The sequence below is a fragment of the Mizuhopecten yessoensis genome, unplaced genomic scaffold (genome assembly GCF_002113885.1).
Source record: "Mizuhopecten yessoensis strain PY_sf001 unplaced genomic scaffold, ASM211388v2 scaffold11145, whole genome shotgun sequence".
NCBI classification, from domain to species: domain Eukaryota; kingdom Metazoa; phylum Mollusca; class Bivalvia; order Pectinida; family Pectinidae; genus Mizuhopecten; species Mizuhopecten yessoensis.
Genome location: NW_018408902.1, coordinates 2222470 through 2247899, shown reverse-complemented (window position 1 = coordinate 2247899; position 25430 = coordinate 2222470). Strand labels below are relative to the sequence as shown.

Genomic DNA, 25430 nt, shown 5'->3' with positions numbered 1-25430 from the left:
CATAGTTTTTCAACTTCCTCTCGAATCATTCCGACTGTGACAGGTTGCAAAGTGAACTTTGTAACCGTTCAAAGGCCAGCTCTGACGTAAGCATAAATAAGACACATTTTGTCATTTGTTACTCGTCAAGATGATTTTCATTTGAAAATGCGATAAAGATGCTTCTTCTTTTACGGGTTGTCACTAGAATGGCTGTGCAGTCATTCAATGCTCGAAAAGATGATAGTGGATCGCTTTCATTTTTCGCGTTCCGACTGTTTAACAAGTCACATCAGATTTGTTCAACTATGAAAAAGCCGAACCTTGTAATCTGATGTTACTTTACAATTTATAATTTTAAGGCCTTCATTAACATTTGCATGTCGATCAGGCTTTATCCCTAAAAGGATGCAACTTGTAAAAGTGGACAAACCAGTTTGGCCTCACAAATGAATAGGCCCCTGTATTTCCAAAAGTGCTTAATCATAAAGTGATAGTTAGATTTAGATCTATTAAACTTGCCACCCATCATATGGGTTATAGATGAACCGCTACTTTCTGTAGAATGCATGCATGAAGCCAACATGATTTTATTGACATTGGGTTTGTATTGTAGGAGGTCCAGTTTCAGTAATTAATTCTGCTATAAAACAATTTGCTGCATGTAATTTTTACTGCAAGTTTGTTGATCTTAAGCTTTTTCTGTAGTGAAAAGAAACACTGCTGATTGTGTCTCTGAACAATATTTAAGAAATTTGGCTCAAACAATGAAGTCCACAATATTTTACTCTCGTACATATAGAAAAAATATCTTTTTAGCTCACTAAATAATGTTCATTATATTGAACGTTTTAGAGTATCCTGTTGAAGTTGAAGTGTCACCATCTATCTCAAAGTTTCCTTATGCTTATAATGGTGTGCATCTAGTATACGTCCATCAATCCGGCATCAGTTTTTTTTCCTTTAAATCTTTTCTTCTGAATAACAAAGAGGCCTACAATTGCAAGAAGAATGTTAGGATAAGTGTAATGCAGTTTGTACAAATGAATGATGACCTGATGATGCATGATGCATGACCCACATTAAGGTCACACGAGTCAAATTTATAAAAACATTTTTTTTAAAAACAGCTTCTTCCGACAAAAAGGCATATAGGTTGATGATATTTGGTCAGTAGCATGCTAGGATGAAAGCTAAGGCTATCAAGTTTGTTCAAATGAATGACTTTAATCTACTTTCAAGGTCGCAGGGATCCATTTTGATACGAGATTCATTTAAGTGTAGGATCGAAATGTATATATGACCATCCAATATCAGACTAGTTAAAAATCCAACCAAAGATTCATAAGTTGTGGAGTAAATAGCTTCCACCAGAGACCTATAATGTGTAAAGCTATGATATTTAGCCTATTTAAATAAATTTTAACTTGACTTTTTTTGAAGGTCACAGATGTGAAATAAATAGCATGTTATAGCAGTTGGAAATCTTGTTTAATTGTCTGTCCTTTTAGGTAATCTAGATATTACATAAATTACAATATATAAGACATTTCTAATGTGATTAAACAATTAATTTCTGCATGACCATTATCACAAATTTGGCATGTGTAATGGTAGATTTAGTGTTATAGTCTTGTTTGAATCCTGTTTGCATTGATTTAAATCCTGACATATAATATTGTCTCATAAGTTGAATTTTTTTTCATATATTTTCTCAGTTCTTTAATTTGCTCTCTCTCTATATATATAAAAAGAACAACTACCAATGATGTGATTTATAATATGACTAAATATTTGTATCGTTTTGATTGTAGGCCAGCTAGAATGTCGACTGAGATTATATTTTCCGGGACTTTGTCCAAGACAAATCCTGAGAATTCACCTGTACTCATAGTGGGCCAAGTGAAGAATCTGACAAGGATTTCTTTTAACGATGTGAAGTTAAAACTGGAACCTCGGGTGGATGCAGAGGTATGTAGTAAGCAGGTTGCATCACGTAATTCAATATAAATAACTCACATCTGTTGTCCCTTAGTGAGACAATTTTTTTGAAATTATGCTTAGTTATTTTTATTACTTGTGTTTGACCTTTCAGAATTCGGTTCATTTCTCTCAAAATTTTAATTTCAATTACATAAACAGGTTTTATTTTATGATTTCTTTTTCATACCCTGAATTATTTTACAAACATAATTGTACAGTAAACCACACATAAAACATATACATGTCAATCTGATTAAAATCACATGTTACATGGCTTCGTTAACTTCGTACTACGCCTGAACATCTGAGTGTGCCGCGGTCAGGGTCACGTTCAGGTGACCTTTATATTTATAAATACTCATTAAATTTTGACCAATCAGAGACCCTCTTTCAAAAGGGCGCTCGGAGATGTAACAAATATGTCGGACATTGATGAAAATGATGCGAAAGTTCTGAAGTTATTTGGGATCGTCTGAAACCCGAACAGAATAAAAATCGAAGCTTTATTAGAGAAGAAAGACTGTATGGTGGTGTTGCCTACACAATTATTACCCAATGGGTATGTTTTCCTTGGCGTTGTAGAAACGTCAGTTCCCGCCGCCATATTCGTTTTGGAAACTAATCTGTTCGATACTCCTCGCTATTTATTAATCAACCATGATATTCCGATTCGCTGGCAAACTTTTGCCAGCGCGCCTCTGATTGGTTCATCTAAAGGTCACTTGAACGTGACCCTGACCGCGGCACATTCAGATGTTCAGGCGGAGCCATGTAACAGATGATTTTAATCAGATTGTATACATGTATACCCCTTGGGATGAGTTCATTATAGGAAAAATATTATTTTTATAAATGTCATGTTCATGAGACAATTGACTCTTCCTGGCCTTGGAAACACAACTATTGCTTCATATGTTCGTATAATTCGTATTTATTCCTTGTACTTTTTTTCAGACTTTCGAGAAGGCAGTTTCTGGTCTCCATCCCTCACCAACAGATTCTTGTCCGTTATGGTTGAACAACGCTGCCGTGTCAGCTCTCCCTACTAAGTGTAGTCGTCACAACACACCCTCACGGGCACACGCCCTCTCCAAGGTTGTAAAGAGCTTTATTGGCAATGGCACCAGTGAATATGTTGTGGTAGGTATTTCAAATTAAATTTCAATTAAAATGAAACTGATTGTTTCATAACCAGATTTGATTTGTTTGTTGTGAAAAAAATCGTTTCCGAGATATGAACTCCTAAAACCTAATCATGAAAGTCTGATTACTAGTTGAAACAACAACTTTTTAGTTGAAATAAATATTTCAAAACAATTTTTTTGAACAAAAATAAAATATAAATGTTGAATCTAGATTGATTTCTTAGGAGTATGAATAATTTAGTAAGGAAAGTTAAAAAAAATGATGAATTCCTTTAAAACAGCTGAATTTGTTTTTGAATCTTCTCCAATAGATTGTGTGTGAAAGAAGTGATGTATTGGCATCTGGCTGTGCAGTGGCTCGCATACTGCCATTGTTCAATGGTAAATCCAATGCCTCGACAGAAAATCGTACTGTAACAGTTGAATTCCTCCTTGTCGGTGATGAAAGTGGGACACGATTGACTGATGAAGACCTTTCCTGTCTCTCAGCAGAAGCCAAGGGAGTTCGGCTTGCAGCAAAGATCGTAGACATTCCATGCTCAGAAATGCACACTGATGAGTTTCTTAAAGTAAGTAGAAATGAGCATTGTTAATTCCGCAACCACTAATCTGGTTGTCACAATTTTCATCAACACATATCTGATTGTCCTACAACTCAGTTTACATTAATCTGGTTGTCACAGTACTCATCAACACATATCTGATTGTCCTACAACTCAGTTTACACTAATCTGATTGTCACAGTTCTCATCAACACATATCTGATTGTCCTACAACTCAGTTTACACTAATCTGGTTGTCAAACTTCTCATCAACACATATCTGATTGTCCTACAACTCAGTTTACACTAATCTGGTTGTCACACTTCTCATCAACACATATCTAATTGTCCTACAATTCAGTTTACACTAATCTGGTTGTCCCACTACTCATCAACACATATCTGATTGTCCAACAACTCAGTTTACACTAATCTGGTTGTCACAGTACTCATCAACACATATCTGGTTGTCACACTACTCATCAACACATATCTGATTGTCCTACAACTCAGTTTACACTAATCTAGTTGTCCCACTATTTATCAACACATATCTGATTGTCCTACAACTCAGTTTGCACTAATCTGGTTGTCCCACTATTCATCAACACATATCTGATTGTCCTACAATTCAGTTTACACTAATCTGGTTGCCCCACTACTCATCAACACATATCTGATTATCCTACAACTCAGTTTACACTAATCTGGTTGTCCCAATATTCATCAACACATATCTGATTGTCCTACAACTCAGTTTACACTAATCTGGTTGTCACAGTACTCTGCCACCACTAGCTCTATAACCACAGATAATAATTTGTGAACCGCTTTGAGACGACCTACCAACTAGGTAGTGATAAAGCGGTATATAAGAACCTCAAATTATTATTATCATTATTATTATTATTACCACTGATTTGGCTGTCCCACTGCTTAGCCATCCCACTTATAATCCAGTTATCCCATTGTTTTAGATAGTTTGGTAACAAACCTCTTTTCTTGTAAAACAAAAAGTCCCAGCCATTTCACAATTTCACCATTTAAAAGTAGCATACAATAGTATGATTCCTTACAGATAAGCTCACCTTAGAATAAACTTTGACGTTACTGTTAGTTCATACATATTTTTCACTTTGTTTGAAATTTGTAATTTATGATCTTTGAGTCTGAAATTTTATGTGCCTGCTATGAATTGCATTGGCATAAAATGTAGCCCTTGTCCATTTGTGTTTGCACCCATTGTTGTTGATCATGTGTATATATAACCATTTCTGCACTTCCTGATGGTACATTTGTTTTAAATGCAGTTATTGTTCTTTTTTAGCTATTGGAGATTATAAGACTTTTTCATGCCCAGGGGTGTAGGATAGAAGCCGAGGGTTTTGCCAAATTTGAAAATCCAGAGGTTGGAATTTCTCTATCCAACACCATTGGGCATGAAAGAGTATTTTTCTCCATTCCAACTACCAGAATAAGCTCAGAAACCATGAAAATGCGTTTGGATTGGCCACCATTTTGAAAATATCAAATTTCCCCCTGAGTTTTTTAGACGAAAATGAATCAGCCAGCCAGATTTAGCATATCCCATATTTGCAAACAGCTGTTTGCGCAGAAAAATTAATCACATCTTTCTAACGTGTACGGTAAATATATCGTAGAATGTTTTAATTTTATCATGTCGACTTTTCCGCATTGCGACATCGGAGAGTTCCAAATTTGTGACGTCACATCATTGTTGAGCCATTGTGACATCATGTCACATGAAATGGGGTGTAAGATAGAAATTCCATACACCCTTTTCTTACCCGGGACAGCTCTATCTTACACACAGGGAGGTAAGAGAAAAGTGAATAATCAATATTAGGTGATGGTTGTTGTGGCACTTATAGTTAATTATATAAAGGCTGAACTAATTGTTAACATGTGTAAAGTGGGCTCCAGGAAAGATTAAGTGGCTCCAGGAAAGATAAAGTGGGCTCTAGGGAAGATAAAGTGGGTGCCGGGAAAGATAAAGTGGAATCCAGGAAAGATAAAGTGGGCTCCAGGAAAGATAAAGTGGGCTCCGGGAAAGATAATTATTGGTGGTGAAGATCACAAATAATAAAATAAAAAATTAGATTTTTTTTTCAGGTTGTTTGTAGAATATTTTCCATTAGATATGAGCTTTTTTTCTAAAAGAAATTTCAATTTGATGACTTTTATTGTTTTTCAGGAGATCCAAATTGTAGGTGATGAGCTTGGTATACATCCAGTGGTTATACGAGGAGAGGATCTAGATAAACAGGGATTCGGAGGTATATATATGTATTACTCATGCATTTGTACATGCCAAATATTTCAGAGACCATTACCAGTATTAAGGGAGATTGATGATCTTAATAAGGGATTTGGGTTTCCATTTAAGGAGGCTAGAGTGACAGTTATCAACATTTTTATCTGACCCTTTCCGACACATTTTTGCTGACTAATTTTTTACATTTTTTTATGTTTTGTCATATAATATATAGATATTTTTATTATCTTGGGTAATTCAAATTATTGAATTACTTACCTAAAAAGTACCCTCATAACTTCCGTTTCCTTTATTATTATTCAGGAATCCTATTTATGAATTGATTTGCTGAAATTTTTGTATCCTAGGTAGAATGTTTCAGAAATAAATATTATTATTTGCTATTGATCTCAATCTGCCTTCAAGTCTTTTGTTCATAAATCTAGATTATGAGACAAACAAAATCTGGTTTTGTTATCGCCCGCTCAACGAGTTGGCGGGAGATATAGAAATGGGGTTTGTCTGTGCACCTGGTTAAAAAGAATTGCTCTCATCTATATCTTGCCTACTACAAGTGCTATGTTGATTATACTTGCATCAATTGTGTATCTAGGGTTGCTCTACTGAATGCATATTGTGGATGCTGATTTTGATTTATTTTTTACATGTTAATGTTTTAATGACTTTTGCACTGCAAGTGGGGGATATTGATGACAGTGTCTTCTTGTTACTTCGTTATGTGTTCCATGAGAAAATTTGCTAGAATTCATGTATTATTTCGATCTCTTTCTATGCTTCCAGGTATATATACTGTGGGAAAGGCAGCAGTGAATCCTCCTGCTCTGGCCGTCCTCAGTCACCAGCCATCCGGGGCAACAAAGAGCATTGCCTGGGTTGGGAAGGGTATTGTGTTTGACACTGGTGGCCTCTGTATCAAAACTAAGGTGAGGAATGTACGAGGAGCTGTGTAACTGACTTGCATTACAGATTTTTTGATTTCCTGTCTTATATTCCCTGCCATTTTAACACTTTTACAACTTCATACATGTAGTCAGCTTGAAGTGAGAAGTTGTGTCAGTCAAAGTGTTCTTACTACTTGCAGACAGGTATGTGTGGGATGAAGCGAGACTGCGGCGGGGCTGCTGGTATCCTGGGAGCTTTCTATGCTGCTGTCAAAATGGTATGCACAGGTATAGATCTCCAGGAAAAAGAACTTACACACTGAAAATCTGTGGGCTGATACAAAAAAACGGCTTTTGTTTATTTTCTATCTATCGACCAGGTTGGATCACATTTCTATGTGAATGAGATTTTTTTAAAAAGTTTTTATGAACATTTACTGATTTTTCTCCAAGAACCTTTAATTAACTAAAGCTTTCTGTTATTTAGACTTCACATTTGCTTACAAAATGTTTTACCTAGATTACCATAATTTCTTTTTTCTTCGGAGGATAGGGTTTCAGTGAGAACCTACATGCTGTGTTCTGTCTAGCAGAAAACGCAGTAGCCTCTAATGCAGCCCGACCAGATGATATTTTCACCATGTATTCTGGCAGGTAAGTACACACATACATGTACCAGGTATGCATTACTAGGGCCTCAACATGTACTCAGACAGGTACTTGGTAAGTACACATAAACACTACCAGGCCCACACAAAGTACTCAGGCAGGTTAGTACACCTATACACTGCCAGGGCCTCAGCATGTACTCCGGCAGGTAAGGAAACCTATTAACTACCAGGGCCTCACCTTGTACTCTGGCAGGTTAGTACACCTATACATTGCCAGGGCCTCAGCATGTACTCCGGCAGGTAAGGAAACCTATTAACTACCAGGGCCTCACCTTGTACTCTGGCAGGTAAGTACACCTATACACTGCCAGGGCCTTACCATGTACTCCGGCAGGTAAGGAAACCTATTAACTACCAGGGCCTCACCTTGTACTCTGACAGGTAAGTACACCTATACACTGCAAGAGCCTCACCATGTACTCCGGCATGTTAGTACACCTATACACTACCAGGGCCTCACCTTGTATTCAGGCAGGTAAGTACACCTATACACTGCTAGGGCCTTACCTTGTATTCAGGCAGGTTAGTACACCTATACACTACCAGGGACTCACCATGTACTCCTGCAGGTTAGTACACCTATACACTGCCAGGGCCTCACCTTGTATTTAGGCAGGTTAGTACACCTATACACTGCTAGGGCCTTACCATGTATTCTGGCAGGTTAGTACACCTATACACTGCCAGGGCCTTACCATGTACTCCGGCAGGTTAGTACACCTATACACTGCTAGGGCCTTACCATGTATTCTGGCAGGTTAGTACACCTAAACACTACCAGGGCCTCACTGTGTACCTTGGCAGGTTAGTACACATACACACTACCAGTGCCTCACCTGCAGGTACTCATTCAGGGTAGTACACATATACATAACTAGGGGTTCACAATGTACTCTGGTAAGTTAATTCATATTATGCGGTATAAGTATTCATCATGTGCTCAGACTGGTGAGTACAATGTCAGAACCTTGTAACTACTGTATACTGGCAAACATTCACCCAGTCAAACTTTTGCCCTATGCTTATTAAGTCGTGTTAATTTCGCCCTTAACGATTGATTACTATGTTTAATATGTTGTTTTCTAATATTTACTCTAATGACCAATTCACCCTCCTTGCAGATAGCGAAAAAGGTGAAATATCAATTGCGATGAAATTTTCCAGGTATACAGTATACATTGTACAAGTTGTAAAAGTCCTATTTTCCAAGTCATGTCTTGGTCTGAAATTGGATCATATTACTGAGCATGCTTTATCTGAATATTCATTATTGCTATCATATTGTTTTAAATAGTAAAAACCTGTTCAAAAATTACAATGACATTCCTCACTCTATTTCAGAAGCATTTTTTTTATATATTGTAGAACAGTAGAAATGAACAACACTGATGCAGAAGGACGTCTTGTCTTGGGAGATGGAGTGAGTGTTTCTAGAACAATAACTAGTCCCTAGTTATTTTTTTCTGTTTGAAGGTCCATTTGATTGGAGGCTCGGTAGTCTGGTGGTAGGACGCCGAGCTCGTGCCCGAAGGGTGGCGGATTAGAGTCGCATCACAGCACTGTGTTGTATCTTTGGACAAGATACTTTACTCTGCTTGTTCCAGTCTACTCAGCTGTAAATGAGTACGTGACTGGGCAGTGCTAGAATTGCAGAATGCTAGCTGTGAGCGCCGAAATGGCAGCACCGGTTGTATGCTCCCCAGGGAGTTGAGGAAGATATTGGCTGGTTGCAAAGGCCCTATAACCACGGAAATGTAAACCTTAATATGAAGATTGTTCAAAAGTTTAATCTTTTTACAGAATTGAACCATTCAATTTTTACAAAGAAGTTATTGAGTAAATGATTATAATTAAAATCATGTACCATGATGTTCTTTCATCTGTTGTACAGTTTAGATACATTTATGTTGACATAATACAAGTTCTTTGTAAGAAATTAAGAAATAAATAAGTATGTTCCTCTTTGACAGGTTGCTTATGCAAGAAAAGATCTGAAGGCTGACGTGGTTGTAGATATGGCGACATTGACTGGTGCTCAGGGGATAGCTACAGGTATTTCATAATTTATTGGTAGCTTTGGCTACCACTTTGGATATGTTTATTTCGTTTGTAAATGATTCAAATTGAACCGAAAAATTGCTATCCTTAAAAATGAAAAATGCATGTCCTTTTGTTCAAAATGATTTTCATCAAACTTGACAAAGTATGAATACATGTAGAATCAATAACATTTTTAGATGTAGTACAATCAAATTCTGTGCATGGATGAAAATTCTGTCGGTGTCTTTATCTATTTTTCAATTTATTACCCACGGGCCAATCATTCTCCTTTGGGGAGGGGGTAAAGTTGACTTTAGTTAATATAGGGAAATAATACTTTTGCGTATTGTTTGTCCATTTTCAACAGGAAATTATTCAAACTTGGTTGGAATAATTATGATGCTAGATGGCAATTAGATGGTATGAGAAAATAAGATCCTGCCCCATCCCCAGGGGCTTGAGGGGTGGGGCCCAAATGGGGATTATGGTTAAAAGTAAAAGATCTTCTTCATCAGACTCAGATGTTTTACTGTTCATGGATAGAAAGGTCCTTACCTAAATTACCATTACCTAAATTATAAATTTTATTATCCCCCAGATCATCTGCTCTCCCTTGGGGAGAGGGTATAATTCTCATTAGCAAAATGATTTATTTGAATAGTTTTTAAAGTTCTTATCCTTTTGGTGACATGACAAGTAGTGTATTTCAATTTGTTTACATGTTTCCACATTTTGTACATCTCAACAATGAAATTGAGCTACTGGTACCTATAATATAACTCAGGTGACCGCTAAGGCCCTTGGGCCTCTTTTCATTATTAAGTGAACTTGCTAAACTGTTCCCATATTCTAAGATGTAATGATGTCATCTGAAAGAACAACTCAAAATATGTCATTTTAAAGGGTGATTTCGGTTCTAGGGGTCGCATACACTCACAGTATTTATGTTTTATTTTTGAGCATGCAGAATCTCCCCCATTGAAATTTAAAAATTGGCAAGTATGACATAGGTAAATCTAATATTAACACCAGAATGCCACTACGCCATCAAAGGCTCGTACATAATGTCATTGGAAAGACGGGACGTGGAGGTAGATCTCCCACACTGGGCTCTTAAGAGGTTGGCAACTCTCACAATTATGACAAAAAAATCTATCAGATAATGTGGGATTAATATTAGGAAACATATAACAGATGGTTTTATACACATGGATTAAGTAGAGTTCATTGTATTACCAGGGAAGTACCATGCCTCCGTGGTCACCAATAATGAGGACATTGAGCTGGCTAGTGTGAGAGCAGGAAAGGCCAGTGGTGACCTCGTCCATCCCATGCCTTACTCCCCAGAGCTCCACTACAGCGAGTTTGCCAGTGCTATGGCCGATATGAAGAATTCTGTTGCAGTAGGTATTACGTGTACTATAAAGATAAATGATGAAGATCAGTAAAGAATATCAGATAAATAAAAAAAAATAAAAAATTCAACAGTCAATTTTTTTTAAGCAAAATACAATTTCATTTTAAAAGGATTTTAATAGGATTTAATAGGACAGATGATGGACACATTTAATTATTTGCCTCTGTGTCCATATTATGTAACAGGTTAAAAAGTTATGAAACAATAAATTTAATTCTGGTAAATTTGTACAACAAATCAGTTATGAAGTTTTTTTCATGAAAATAAAAATAAAAGGAAGAAGGGAGAAGTTAACTGTCAGAGAATATGTGATACATTCCCCCAGTTCAAGGTAGGTATTGGTCTATAGATGTATGTTATGTAGGTATAAAGTAATATTAGTGTACATACATTATGTTTCAGGACAGGGGTAATGCACAAGTATCCTGTGCCGGCCTATTCATTGCCTCACACCTGGGATTCGACTATCCCGGCACTTGGCTTCACATAGACATGGCCTACCCTGTTTACAGTGTAAGTATTAGATTTGGAAGGGTAAGCAATCTGTTGTCCAAGTAAGAAACTCCACAATTTCTTGGGCTTTGTGGTGAAGCCTTGACGATTTCCACGGGATGAACTGCAAATATACAAGAAAAAGGCACAGCAGGAAAAAGATGACACAAGCAAACGGGTGGGAGGGTTGGGATTTTTGCTTCGGCAATTTTGTACCATTCCAAGATAAGACCAATAAGGGGCGATTACTTTTTAGTTAAAATTTAATCACAACAAATATCTACCATATGAAGAGATGTAACTCGAATGCTAAAACCCTGAGATTAAACTTTTACTCACTTGACCCATAAGGAAAAATAAAGTGTTAAAAGACTACTTATGTATTGGTTATGGGATTTTAACCCAATTTGGTATAAAATGCTTTTGGGCCATGGGATTTCAGTGTTGTTTAAACGAAGAGTGTGATCCTTGGGGGGGTTAGGCAGCTCTATGAGGCCCAATATGGAAAACAGTGGGTAAATATGTAACGGACTACTTCATATGTACTTGTGAAGGGATTTTAACGAAATTTAGCATGAAGCATTCCTGACTAAGGTGTTCATTGTTGTATAAATGAAGGGAGTTGCATTCCTTTGGGGCAGAGTAGGCAGATTGAAACCCAATTAGTGATATGGAAGAAAGTATATAAGATATTGTTCACTAACTACAGGTGAAGGAATCCCAGATTTAAACAAATTTGATAAGAAGCATTCCTGGGCAAACAAAATAAATGTGGTATACAAATCATGTAATGTGAACAACAGTAGAATATATCAAGATTATACACTCTTTGCCTAAGGAAGGAAACAGACGTTTTCAAAAACTAGCAAAATAAGTTTTCAATTCATGTTTGTTTTCAAAACAAACCTCACCTTTAACAGTAGAATTGTCCCTATGTAAATGAAAAATGGAGTCTTTCTCTATGGACCAGATGTAATGGTAAGTTCATTGTATCGTTTCTGCATGGAATTTTCTTATGAACAAGCAAATAGGGTTAAAATTGTCAGTTCAGCTTTTTCATATATGCTATGCTGAACATTGGAAACAAGTTAATATTGACCTCTTTCTATTTGATTTTAGGTCACCTAAGCTATGCTCAAGTGACCTATTCTGATCGCTTTTCGTCGTGCGTACACTTTTTACATTTTTCGACTTCTTCTCAAGAACCAATAGGATTTTTGCAAACTTGGTCAGAATATCCTTGGTATATGAGGCTACAAAAAGTATAAAATTGGGATACCTACCTCAACCCAAGGGGCCAGGGCGGGGCCCCAAAGGGAAAATGAATCAATATTTCAATAAATCTTCTTCTCCAGACTTGGAGGTACTACAGTCAATTTCTCTGTATGGAAGGAAAGATCATCAAGGGCTTTATTTAAATTGTAAATTTCAGTACCCCAGGGCCATCCGTTCTCCCTTGGAGAGCGGTAAGTTTGCCATAGTTTATATAGGGAAATAAAACTTTTGGGTATACATGTATTTTGTTCATTTTTTGTAGGATTTTTTTCTTACTTGGTGAGAATAATCCTTGGAGGAAGATGGTATCATATTGTAAAATTAGCATTCCTGCCCCAACCCCAGGGGTCAGGGCGGGGCCCCAAAGGAAAAATTAACCAAAATTTCAAAATTCTTCTTCTCCAGACTCGGAGATACTACAGTCCTCAATTTCTCTGCATGTATGAAAAGATTATCAGGTGCTTTGATGAAATTGTAAATTTCAGTACCCCCGGGCCATCCATTATCCTTTGGGTAGGGGGTAAATTTTTTTACTATTGTTTATATTTTGGCAATTTTCTGTAGGAAATTAATCCTACTTGGTGAGAATCATCGTTGGAGGAAGATGGTATCAAATTGTAAAATTGGGATACATGCCTCAACCCCAGGAGCCAGGGCGGGGCCCCAAAGGGAAAGTTAACAATATTTCAAAAATCTTCTTCTCAAGACTCAGAGGTTCCACAGTCAATTTCTCTGCATGTATGAAAAGATCATCAAGGGCTTTGTTTAAATTGTAAATTTTAGTACCCCAGGGCCAACCATTCTCCTTTGGGAAGGGGGTCATTTACTATAGTTTATATAGGGAAATAACACTTTCAGGTATACTTGGCAATTTTCAGTAGGACATTAATCTTACTTGGTGAGAATCATCCTTGGAGGAAGATGGTATCAAATTGTAAAATTGGGATACATGCCTCAACCCCAGGGACCAGGGTGGGAAACCAAAGGGAAAATTAACCAATATTTCAACAAATCTTCTTCAAACTCAAATGTAGTACAATCAAATTCTGTGCACGGATGAAAATTCTGTCAGGGGCTTTATCTATTTTTTACAATTTTATTATCCCGGGCCATCCGTTCTGTTTTGGGGAGGGGGTAAAGTTGACTCTAGTTTATAGAAGGAAATAACACTTTTGGGTATATTTTGTCCATTTTCAGCAGGAAATTATTCAAACTTGGTTGGAATGATTATGATGCCAGATGGCAATTAGATGGTATGAGAAAATAAGATCCTGCCCCATCTGGGGATTATGGTTAAAAGTTAAAAGTCATTCTTCATCAGACTCAGATGTTTTACTGTTCATTGATGGAAAGGTCCTTACTTAAATTACCATTACCTAAATTATCAATTTTACTACCTCCCAGGTCATCTGCTTTCCCTTGGGGAGAGGGTATAATTCTCAATATCAAAATAATTTAGTTGAATAGTTTTTAAAGTTCTTATCCATTGGTGACATGACAAGTATTGTATTTCACTTTGTTCACATTTTTCCACATTTTGTACATCTCAACAATGAAATAGAGCTATCAGTACCTGTAATATAACTCAGGTGACCGCTAAGGCCCTTGGGCCTCTTGTTTTTAATAAAAGAGGTAGCATTTATATAAACTGTTTTCATCATTTCCTTCAAGGGTGAGAGAGCGACAGGATATGGTGTTGCCTTACTGACCACTTTGTTTGGTCAGCTATCCCATAGTTCCTTGCTGCAACAGATGGCACCGTCTATAACACTGACGGAGGCAATGGACACTGACCCAATTGACTGTTCGGACAACAACAAGAAGATGCGTCTCGGCTAGAACAACGGTCGTCACAGGATGAAAATACCTTAGGATGCCCTCTCTTCAGTAAACTGTCTACTTTTTCAAGTTCTATCCATATCTTGTTAGAGGCCATCTTCAGGTTATTTTCATATTTCATTTTAAATCCACCCTAGCTCAATAAAAAGTTTCAGAGTGATCTTGACTTGACATTAAGGTTGGATGCTATTTATTGTGAGATGTGTCTCTTTGAACATGATGTGTAGTAGCAGTACTGTCAACTATTTTTCTGGAACAGAACAAGATAAAAAGGTTGAAAATAGGATAAGGTTGTTGAAAGCTCAGTAATTGAAAAGTAATAACAAATATTAAAATTGAATGTTATAAAGAAAAATAGTATTTGTAGGTTTGCCCAGATCATATATTTTGATTTGTTTTAACTAGGAAAACATTAACATACTGATTTTTTGATATTTTACTGAAGTGGGCAATTCAAATGGAAGACCACGTTTTTTGCAGATATTTATATTGTTGGTTTTCTTATATTTTTTATATCAAACTGGTATCTGTATATGAAAAATTACCATTTGTCCCATAAGTTTACAAAGCTAAAGAATTTTTCTTGTCAATAAGTGCTAAATATAGCTGCAATATTTGTTGTTTGGTAATTATAATGTGGTATTTATAAAGTTTTGAATTGAAATGACATGTGCCATTACTGTGTTGTGTGTATGAAAAGGAGTCCTAGAGGGCTACATATATTGTGTGATGATTCTTTTGCATGACCATAATTGATATTGCAGCAAAGTTATGACTATATCAGAATCAGTGTCTACATATCAGCAAGTTGAACTTCTAGATTTTCCAAGATCAGGTTTTCATAGAATACTAAAATATTAAAATATATTGTTTGGTTTATTTATAACAATATTTTATTATTTTTGAACACCAGTTGAAATTTGATAACTCTATGTAAATTATGAATAACTAAATAAATAATCTTTATTAACGTCGTGTACAGTGTCAACAATAAACCTAAGCTTTGGAGAACTTTTATTGCTAATGGAACAAATGTTGTTTTGGTGATGGAGGAAAACACACGGGGAAAACCACCGTGCCATCGGAGGGATAACAACTAAACTTATCAGACATCACTCTATTTTTCCGCCACCGCTGGGGATCAAACCGAAATTCTTGGGAGAGTTGGTTGTTTGAAGCTCACGCTTCAGCTTGATTGCACACATTAGTAATGACTGTGCGCATTAGCATTGTAAACATTAAACATTAAACATTGTATATATATATATATGTAAAAAAAAAATTAGGGAACACCAAGACTTCACTTTACCAATATAACTGAACTATCTGTATAATTTATCCAGCTAAAACCCCCCTCAACAGTAAGATAGCTAAGCAGACAAGTTAGGTTGTTTGTGTTGTAACAGGGAGGTCGTGTAATAAGTGCACTCCTCGAATCAGGACAGGTGTGTGAAGAATGCTTTGTGAAACATGTTTAAAATTATGTTCTTTTTTCCTCATTTCCTCATTTCTTCATTCATGTGTGTTAGACATACATAGAATTTTATTTAATATAACTGTATGAGTCTGATGGACCTAATACAAAGGCTGTGTCTTACATATTGGAGACTGCTTATATTTTGAAAACTAAATGCCCATTATATATTGAACATTGTACACCTTAGCATTGCTAGGGTTATATTGTGTGTCAGCCTTATGGTAATTAGCTATTGTCTCCAGTAATCCTTACTTAGTAAATTTTTCCTCAAATTTTCATTTACAGTTCTTAGTTAAGCTTGGTACACTTACCATCAATTATGGTAAGCATACCAACGTTACCAAGAATGAGCATTTTGTTTGTAAATTATTTTCAATCTTCACAATGTCAGATTGTATTGCAAATATGGTCACAATTGTAGACAACAGTAACTTAAGATAGAGTGTTCCAACATATTTCGCCTGTATACAGGCCTTAAAATGCTATTGTACTGTTAAATTTATGTTATTTCCTCATTATTCATACAAAGAAAATTACAGAATGAAAACTTATTTGGAAGCCAGAATGGTTTTGTAAGGATATTATAATACACAAATTAAGCAACTCCAAAAATAATCAAACTCCTTTCTATGTTGGAGATGCAACAAAGACCGATGGGACATGTACAGTCTACCTTAATCTGAAAAAGTATGTAACCTGTTTTAATACATGAAGAGCAATGTTGATTTGGTCAATGCACATACATCAAATTGAAAGAGAATGGGATAAAAATGATCTAAAAATAAATTATAACCACTGAATGACCAAAGTTTTTGTTGTTAATGCAATTTAAGCAGTATATCGGGGCCGCTTTTGTTTATCGCAATCCAAAAGGTTGGACCTATGCACCAAAGTTGTTCATTTATGAAATAGGAAGGGACACAGTGATTTGTTGTTTTCCGCCACACCTTGGCAAAGACTTTTAAGGTCTGCATCTATCTTTCCTTTCCTCGAATGATGTCTGGTTCTTTTGAAGCTGCGTCCAGAGGCAATGGTAGCAGTGTATAGTAGCGTACGGTGACCATGGGTGATATTTTTGTACAATGAATAACCCATGTAATATTACATGTATCAAAAGCAAAAGAAAATCAGCACTAAAATTGCCACATACTTGATGAAGTTGACTATGTGGGGTTCACATTTAAAAAAAAAAATCGAATTTGGTTTGAGACTACTTTTTTGGCCATTTGCAAATCTGTGTCTACACAACAAAAGTTAGCTTTTCATGTAGTCTATTTTTGTACTCAGCACATGTGTTAATATTGTGAAAAATCCAGTTGAACGACCTATGCTAAAACGTGAGTATTTCTGTTACCGAGTAGGTGATATTCAATTTAAGACAGGTTTTAAGAAAAAAAAATACTACTTGCATGGGTCAAATTTTGGGTTAAAAATCATGTTTTTCTTTGCATTTTTAGGTCACCTGAGCTTTAGCTCAAGTGACCTATTGCTATCCGTTTTCGTCCGTCGTCGTCCGTCGTCCGTCGTCCGTTAACATTTTACATTTCAAACTTAAAGTCAAGTTCTGCTGGGCCGATTGAACTGAAAGTTGGTAGGAATGATCGCCTCATGGTCCTGACAAAGTGTTGTTATTTTTCGGGTCGATCAGAAATCCAATATGGCCGCCACGGCCGCCATTTTGAAAACCTATTTCAAACTTAAAGTCAAGTTCTGCTGGACCGATTGAACTGAAAGTTGGTAGGAATGATCGCCTCATGGTCCTGACAAAGTGTTGTTATTTTTCGGGTCGATCAGAAATCCAATATGGCCGCCACGGCCGCCATTTTGAAAACCTATTTCAAACTTAAAGTCAAGTTCTGCTGGACCGATTGAACTGAAAGTTGGTAGGAATGATCGCCTCATGGTCCTGACAAAGTGTTGTTATTTTTCAGGTCAATCAGAAATCCAATATGGCCACCACAGTCGCTATTTTGTAAATACCTATTCTAAACTTAAAAACAATTAATAATAGGCCGATCTTATTTAAAATCGGTCTAGGAATGATCAGCTCATGGTCCTGACAAAGTTAAGTTAACATTATACTTAACTATTTTTTACTTAAATTGGTACATATTTCAACAGCAAAAATAAATACTGCAGGACTCAGGTGACCGTTAAGGCCCATGGGCCTCTTGTTTGTCGTTTTTTGATGTGGTAACCATATGGTTTTCACAAGTCCCAAATCTGGGGAAATCAAATCGTCCTTCTAAAAAAATGTATTCAAAATGTAGTTTATAAATATATATATCTATGTAGGTGTTTTGTGCAGGATGAATCCGCTATCCATGTTTATCTGAGACATGCCCTTTCTTTTTAGGATCCAGCCATTTCTACTGTACTCTGCTACCAATATACCAAATATATATATATATTTACATACGTGTGCATATTCGCAATGGGTCTTAAAACGGGTACAAAAACAGTGTCAAAGTAATGGGGAAGAATAAGAAAAAGCCAATTAAGGATAAGGACAAAAACAAAGGTCAGGTAGTCATCCCGTATATGAAAGGTATATCCGAAAAAATCCAGAGGATATCTCGTGGTCATAGCAACAGCAATGAAGCCCCACAAGACGCTTCGTAATATCCTAGTATTCCCTAAAACACGTAAAGAAAACGTCGCAGACTGCGTATACAAAATCGGATGTAAAATCTGGGATGCCTCGTATATTGGAGAGACTGGAAGGTGATTTGTGGTCAGCCTTGGTAAATACTGGAAAGATACGGAATCATCCTCAAATGTGCTATTTAATTTGTATTAACTTTGTGTGGTCCAATAGCTATTAAATTTAGAAGTGTGTACAGTAGAAACGCTGCCAAAATATGAAGATGAATAAAACCTAAGTATTGAATAAATAAAAGATTCAAATAATGCTCTCAAAGCAACCAGATAGCAATTAATATAGAATATTTTATATTTCGATATATTTTCCGGGGTTTGGGGTGTTCCCTTAGGACGGTTAGATGATAAATTTAGCATGCTTTGAGCAACACACTGCAGTCTGTTGGAGAGGAGTTCTAATTTCAGGCTGATGATGCAATCCCGTACCCCATAGTTGTCATGTTTGTCTTTGAGGCGACGACGAAGGACTTTGTCAAAAGCCTTATAGAAGTCTAACAAAAAAGCGTTCTTTCCTATCTAGTTGATGGTCTCCAGTAGCTAGTTTCGAATGAAAGTCTGGACCTGAAGCCACGATGTTTCATCACACCTGGATGCCGAGTTTTCCTAAAAGGACATCACTATTTGTTATGGACTTTTATAAGTCAGAGAGACAGGGCGATAGTTGGATGCTCGATGTTCTTCCATTCTCCAGTGAATACTGGTATACTCGGGTCAAATCAGGTTCTGGTTCTTCAGCAGCGAAGTTGAAGATGGATACCAGTAAAGAATCGAGTGCCGTAGTCTAAAATGGTTCAGTAGCTTCGCTCTTCTAGTACGCCTTAATGTTGTCCATGTATCTATATAGTCTAGTTCTCGACCTTCCCTCTTTCCGTTATGGATAAAATGAAACTGGTCATTGTAAATCTTTACCTTAGATGCGACTTCGTTGTATAAACAACCATCTTTGTTCCTTCGGAGAAGTCTGCTGTTAACTCTTAACAATTGACCAGAATTGCTTAGGGTTTTCCTTCATATAACCACTACAATTACTTTGTGCCTTCACCAAAGGTACGCTCGGCTCTTTTGGAGTATCTCTGTTGCTCAGTTTTCAGATCCTGTGCTGGTTAATGTCCGCACGGAAAAAAAGTTTTGGGCCCGTATTCATGAAACCGTTCTCATGCTCAAGCATGGATTCTGTGCTCAAAGCATTTTCTTGTAACTCTCTTAAATCATATCAAATGATCAAAAAGTCTCATGTAAACAGTGTTCGGCCTGGAGTCTCGCCAATGTTTTTCCAAATCATTAACAAAATAAGATTTGTTTATTAGGCTTGAGCACAACACGAGAGCGATTAAATGATTACGGGCACTGATGTCCTCCCATACGGAGTTGACGTCTTCAAATTTCTTCGCCTTAATGTGGTATTCTAAAGCATCCTTGGTCAATGGCACAAGTGAGGTAGAGTCTACATTACAAGGGTGACCAGTTTTTCCCGTGAATAACTACCGAAAGTCGATTGAAATGATATTCACAATATTCGAGAAATACGTGTAGTAAAACTAATTCACATAACATAGAATAACATAATAGATTCAATATCATTTCGATTACAATTTGTCTGCGTAATCAATGTTTTGGTCGGATAACGTATTTCTCTAAGTCCCCTGTTCTTATATCTGTACATTTTTTCTCCACTGAAAATGTTTAACTGATAAAATGGAGATAAAACTGATTATAGCGGATATTTTTGGCCTATGAACAAACAAATATGTTGACTGTATAAACTAGAATAAGTACATTTAATAGATAATTTTGGCTGGTATACGCATGTTAGATCCGGGTGTGACGTGTTGTGGACTGATAGTATACTAGGGGTAATGCAGTTACAATTTCGTGGAATACGAACATGATAATTACGCGGTGACACTCTAGGATGGTTTTTTTTTTCACAGGTAAACCATCTATAGCCAAATATCTGAACTGCACATTTAAGGGTAAGATATGTGAACAACAAACCACACTTGTCATAAGATGCTTTATTATGAACAATAGACACCTCTCACTCTGTCAATCTAAAGCTACGATTAAATAATAAAATCTATTGTGCAGTGGATATTTTAGTTTTTTTTCAGGACGATCTTTTCCCATTTCATGCAAATCTTTTCTTAGGCATATGAGATATACTTATATCATTGGACTTTTGGGAAGGGATGTCCTCATTTCGAAAAACCATCCTATGCTAGAACAAACACCATCTCCCTTTTTGGATTAACATCATGTCCGATATTGTTTTGGGGGTCGCTAACCGTCTACAGTCATAAAATCTGGTTGTAAATGTTGGTTGGTAAAAGGAGAATTTGTGGATTGCAGCAGACCATTTTATTGCCAGCCAGGGTTTTGTACGAGATTGTCTTTTCATTAATTTCACAATAAATATTCTATATTTTCTACAAAATACGTTATTACTGTCGATGTCTCTTTGTCTCAGAGGAGTCTAGAAATGGATTAAATGTTAATATGTTTTGTCAGAAATGAGATCAGTGGACTTTAAATGTAAGTGAGAAATTCATAAATGGTTTGTACTGTTTAACACACTTTTCAAGCAAATCTGTTTAAAAAAATATATGGCAATTATACTGGAGAGTTAGATTAATGAAGGGCATTAATAAAGTATGTCTAAAAAATATCGATGTTTGATAAAGTTGCTGAATAGGTTTGAATCATATCGGAATAAAGTCTTCTTGCTTAAAGCACATTCAATGTCATAACAATGGGTAATGGATTTTGTTTGATACCTAGCAAACCTCCATCTATGTGAGGTTTTACAATTATTTCGATATTTTTGTCAAGAGCACCTCTCAAGTTATCAAGAGTACTTTAGTAGAGTATAAATACAATAGATTAGATTCTGATTTTTGTTGTTGTAATCTTATCAATGACATACCAATGTAATCTAGACCTGGTGCGTCTCCTCTAAATAGGTAAACACACTACTTTAACACCAAGGCTCAATGAGATGCACACTCAATTCAACTCAATACTTACATATATTTATATTTTAAGTGTCAAATTCGTGGAAACTTAATGAATGGACCACTCGCCATCAATTTGATTGCTCTTTGTTTTGTTCAAAAATATCTGGTTTCATTTTTTGTATAAAAAAGAGAGCAATAGTGGCTACCTGAATGTTATATTTCAATTCAATTACAAACAGGAATTGTGTTAATATACCGAATTCAAAACACTCTGAAACGATGAAACCTAAAGATTTGTCTATGTATGAAATTCATAAAACATTTAAGATTTAGCTACACATAACACACATGTAATATGGTGGCATGATGAATTAGCTAGTTATTACAAACATGTATTATACAGTTTTGATAATTTGAGCTTTGTTGTATTACTTTGAGCTAGGTATACCACATTAAATTCATTCATTGGAATTTGACAAAAACACATAACTATTCTAGTTTAATTTAAGTATTACACACATGTAATAAACTAGCTTGGGTTAAGCATAACATGTTAGATACAAGTTTCAGTTAAGTATAAACCCATGTAATATTTTAGATTGAGTTGAGTATTTATTTCACACATACAATAAATTAGATTAAGTTAGATAAATACTAGTTTAGATAAAGAAAAACACACAAGTAAAGTTAAAGGTTAAGTATAAGTTGAGGTTGAGTAAGATATTACGCACATGTAGCATTCCTGATTCAGCTAGGTATATTGCTAAAATAATACTCTGGTTTCAATTATTTACTACACGCATGTGATATATTAATTTAAGTTATGTCTTTACGCATACAAATACAAATCATAGTTTGGCATTATACGTGCAAGTTTCTAGTTTGTGCCTTGTTTTATAGGCATGAAATATACTTCTTTAAGTAATGTATAATACACGTTATATACTTGCTTGAGCAAGGTATCAACACGTATAATATACGAATTGAACTAGGTCTTACAAAGTACAATATACTAGTATAATACACATTATATACTTGCTTGAGCAATATACAAGGTATCAACACGTATAATATACGAATTGAACTAGGTCTTACAAAGTACAATATACTAGTCTGAGTAAGGTACCATAAAGGGTACCTAGGTACACTGTATCACATATATAATCTGCACTCGACATAGATCATATCGAACTAGCTCAAACAACTGCATAAGTGTTTACATCGCGTGTAAAATTATGCCCGTTGCACAAGGCAACATAGTGTACTCCATCAGATAAAAACTGATAACACGTTTTTACACACTATTGGATATTATGTTATAAAACCAAACGCTGATAAAACCTATTAGAGGTAAAAGCACTTCTCATTGCAATCCTCTCAGAAGTACAACACGTTATATTGTGTATAGATATGATTCTCTGATTAAGAAACACAAAATAACGAGCAAGCGCTTTCAGAAGGGAAACAATGTGGCAAATAAATACCATGTAACAAACAAATATTAATTCAAAGAAAAAACACAAAATGACAAATAATGACAAATTGAACAAGAGATCAATGGACCTTGATAGCTCACCTGATATCTTAATTTTAATTTTAAAACTAGCTGAATGCCATATCAGTTTATCTAAGGAGCACAAGAAATATAAGCTACAAGAAGGAATAAAACCCTTTGGGTGGGCTAGACACCAAGGACATGGTGGTGTTCCTCATGCACAGTAATTTTGGTTATGGTAATGGGGTTGGAATCTCAACTGTTTCCATATTATAACCCGATGAGTTGGTCCCCACAGGTGAGTCTCCGAGCCATTCCTGGTATCATAAGCATCTTCTTCTCTTCATGCCTAGACATTGCTTTTTTTGGTTATAGGGTGGGGACGACACACCTTTTTTTCTTTGCAAAACTGAGTTCACTTTGCCCAATGATGCTTCAGACCAAATTTGGTTCGATCCACTAAGCCGTTAAGGACTGATAGCATTTGAATAACTCGACAGACGAGGACGACGGACGCTGCGCAATGGCATAAGTTCAACGGATCTTCGATATAATACAATTTAACAGATAAAAAATAATGTAAAAATTACACGCTATGAATTAATACTAAAGTGGCAAATAAACAAAATGTGACGAATAAACACAATGTAACAAATAAATCACCACTTTTCAATAGTGCATTCTAGGATATTGATAAATAAGAAATTAAACTAATATATCAAAAAGGATAATTCTAAAATTAAATTAAAGTTTCATACAAGATAACTCTAGACTCATGCAAGCACATTCTCATTCATAATGTAATTGGATTATTATATTTTGTAAATAAATCACAGCTTTATGAAGTAAAAATAGATATGTTATACATCAATAAAGTTCTATTAAATAAAATCAAAATATAACAAAACAAATCAACAAAGCAAAGTTAATAAATACAATAACTTATTACAATTAATGTCTACTACGAGTACGACCCTTGCTACTGGTACAATACTATCTGAACCTGTCATACTTTTTTAAACAGTAAATACTACATCAGATGTTCTTTTACCAATACCTTGTTTTCGACATTGTGTTGTCAAAACCCCCATGACCTTAATATAGATCAAAATGATTCATTGGAAAAATGCAGTAGCTCTTTATCCAAGCATGCAAATGCCATTTTTTTATGGTCTTCTAATGATGCAGAGAAAATCTTTTAAACCTTTAAATGTTTCAGGTATTTTGCTGTATAAATTCAAACGTTTGTCACAGTGATTTGTTTTAAACAAACTTGTAATCGCTTTATCACATCGTGATAATCAAAGATCAGGTCGTTATGTCAAACACTTTTACGACGTCCTTCACGGGTTTGCCATCTTTCTGCTCTGCTAACGACACTGCCAGGTACTTCCTCTGTGTAGAGGGACTGCAATACAGCGCCAGGGCACGGGTGTGGATAACATTTGAGCGAAAGGTAATGAGGGGTTGTTTAGACAGTGCTCTTCCGTCGACATCAAATGTGTTAACACCATTACAGGCCGCTACGTACACGGTCTCCGCGTGAGCCGCCAGTCCCCGTACATTGTACAGGTCTTTGTTCCATCGGCTCTGTGCGAACTCAACTTTTAGAGGTTGTTCAGAATTGGCATCGTGGTGTACCAAGGCCAGGCGCCTGTCGTTTTCATCAGCTACGACTACCGTATTTTTATCTACTCTGCTCAATCGTCTAGGCATGGAGAATTCATTACCATCTGGATCTGTTATTATTTTGGATAAGATCTTTTCTTTCCTCACCAATGCTATGTTTAACGAACACTTATCACCGCTCACTGTCACGATCATGGTGTCTCTGTCAATAGCAGTGATGCCTTTTAGTATAGTTTTGTTGCATTGTTCATCTCTGATTTCCCTAGTGTCTTCAATGGTCATTGCTTTGGTGTCGATGATAAGTATTTCAAATGTGTCCCTGTATATCATTGCCACGTGGTCATCGTCTATCCGTGAAAGTCGGTTCGGCATTTTTTTGAACGGAAGCTTCTTAATCGGACGACCCATAATAGTTACCTTCTTGAGACATTTGTTGTCCGCATCTAGTACCAATAAGTATCCATCTCCAGTAAACGACACACCAAGATACCTTTGCGATCCTTCTTCTTCGTCCTTAAACACACCTTCAATTTCCGAAACCCTGAAAATGTTCGTATCAGATCGTGTTTCAAAATCTTCTTTCGATTGAGTTCCAAAATCTGTTTGCAGTGGTCCCACGTAGGATTTCATGAAAGCTGAAACAGAAAAAAATAC

General features: G+C 36.1%; 2 protein-coding genes across 10 annotated transcripts in view; one reads left to right on the top strand and one right to left on the bottom strand.

Annotated features, from left to right (window-relative positions):
- LOC110466786 (probable aminopeptidase NPEPL1) lies at positions 1 to 16840 on the top strand. Its single transcript, XM_021523543.1, has 13 exons — positions 1 to 86; positions 1794 to 1950; positions 2917 to 3102; positions 3419 to 3676; positions 5865 to 5946; positions 6726 to 6868; positions 7027 to 7104; positions 7380 to 7480; positions 8863 to 8917; positions 9468 to 9549; positions 10777 to 10940; positions 11357 to 11467; positions 14393 to 16840. The coding sequence occupies exons 2-13, from the start codon at positions 1804 to 1806 to the stop codon at positions 14558 to 14560; spliced, it is 1575 nt and encodes a 524-aa protein (XP_021379218.1). The 5' UTR covers positions 1 to 86; positions 1794 to 1803; the 3' UTR covers positions 14561 to 16840.
- A 3860-nt stretch (positions 16841 to 20700) lies between these two features.
- Positions 20701 to 25430, bottom strand: part of LOC110466839 — a 46306-nt gene continuing 41576 nt past the window's right edge. For all 9 annotated transcript variants that reach the window (XM_021523615.1, XM_021523616.1, XM_021523617.1 and 6 more), the window contains one exon: positions 20701 to 25411. In XM_021523615.1, coding sequence (XP_021379290.1) covers positions 24456 to 25411 — 956 coding nt within the window. In that variant the 3' untranslated portion in view covers positions 20701 to 24455. The remainder of the gene's footprint in view (positions 25412 to 25430) is intronic.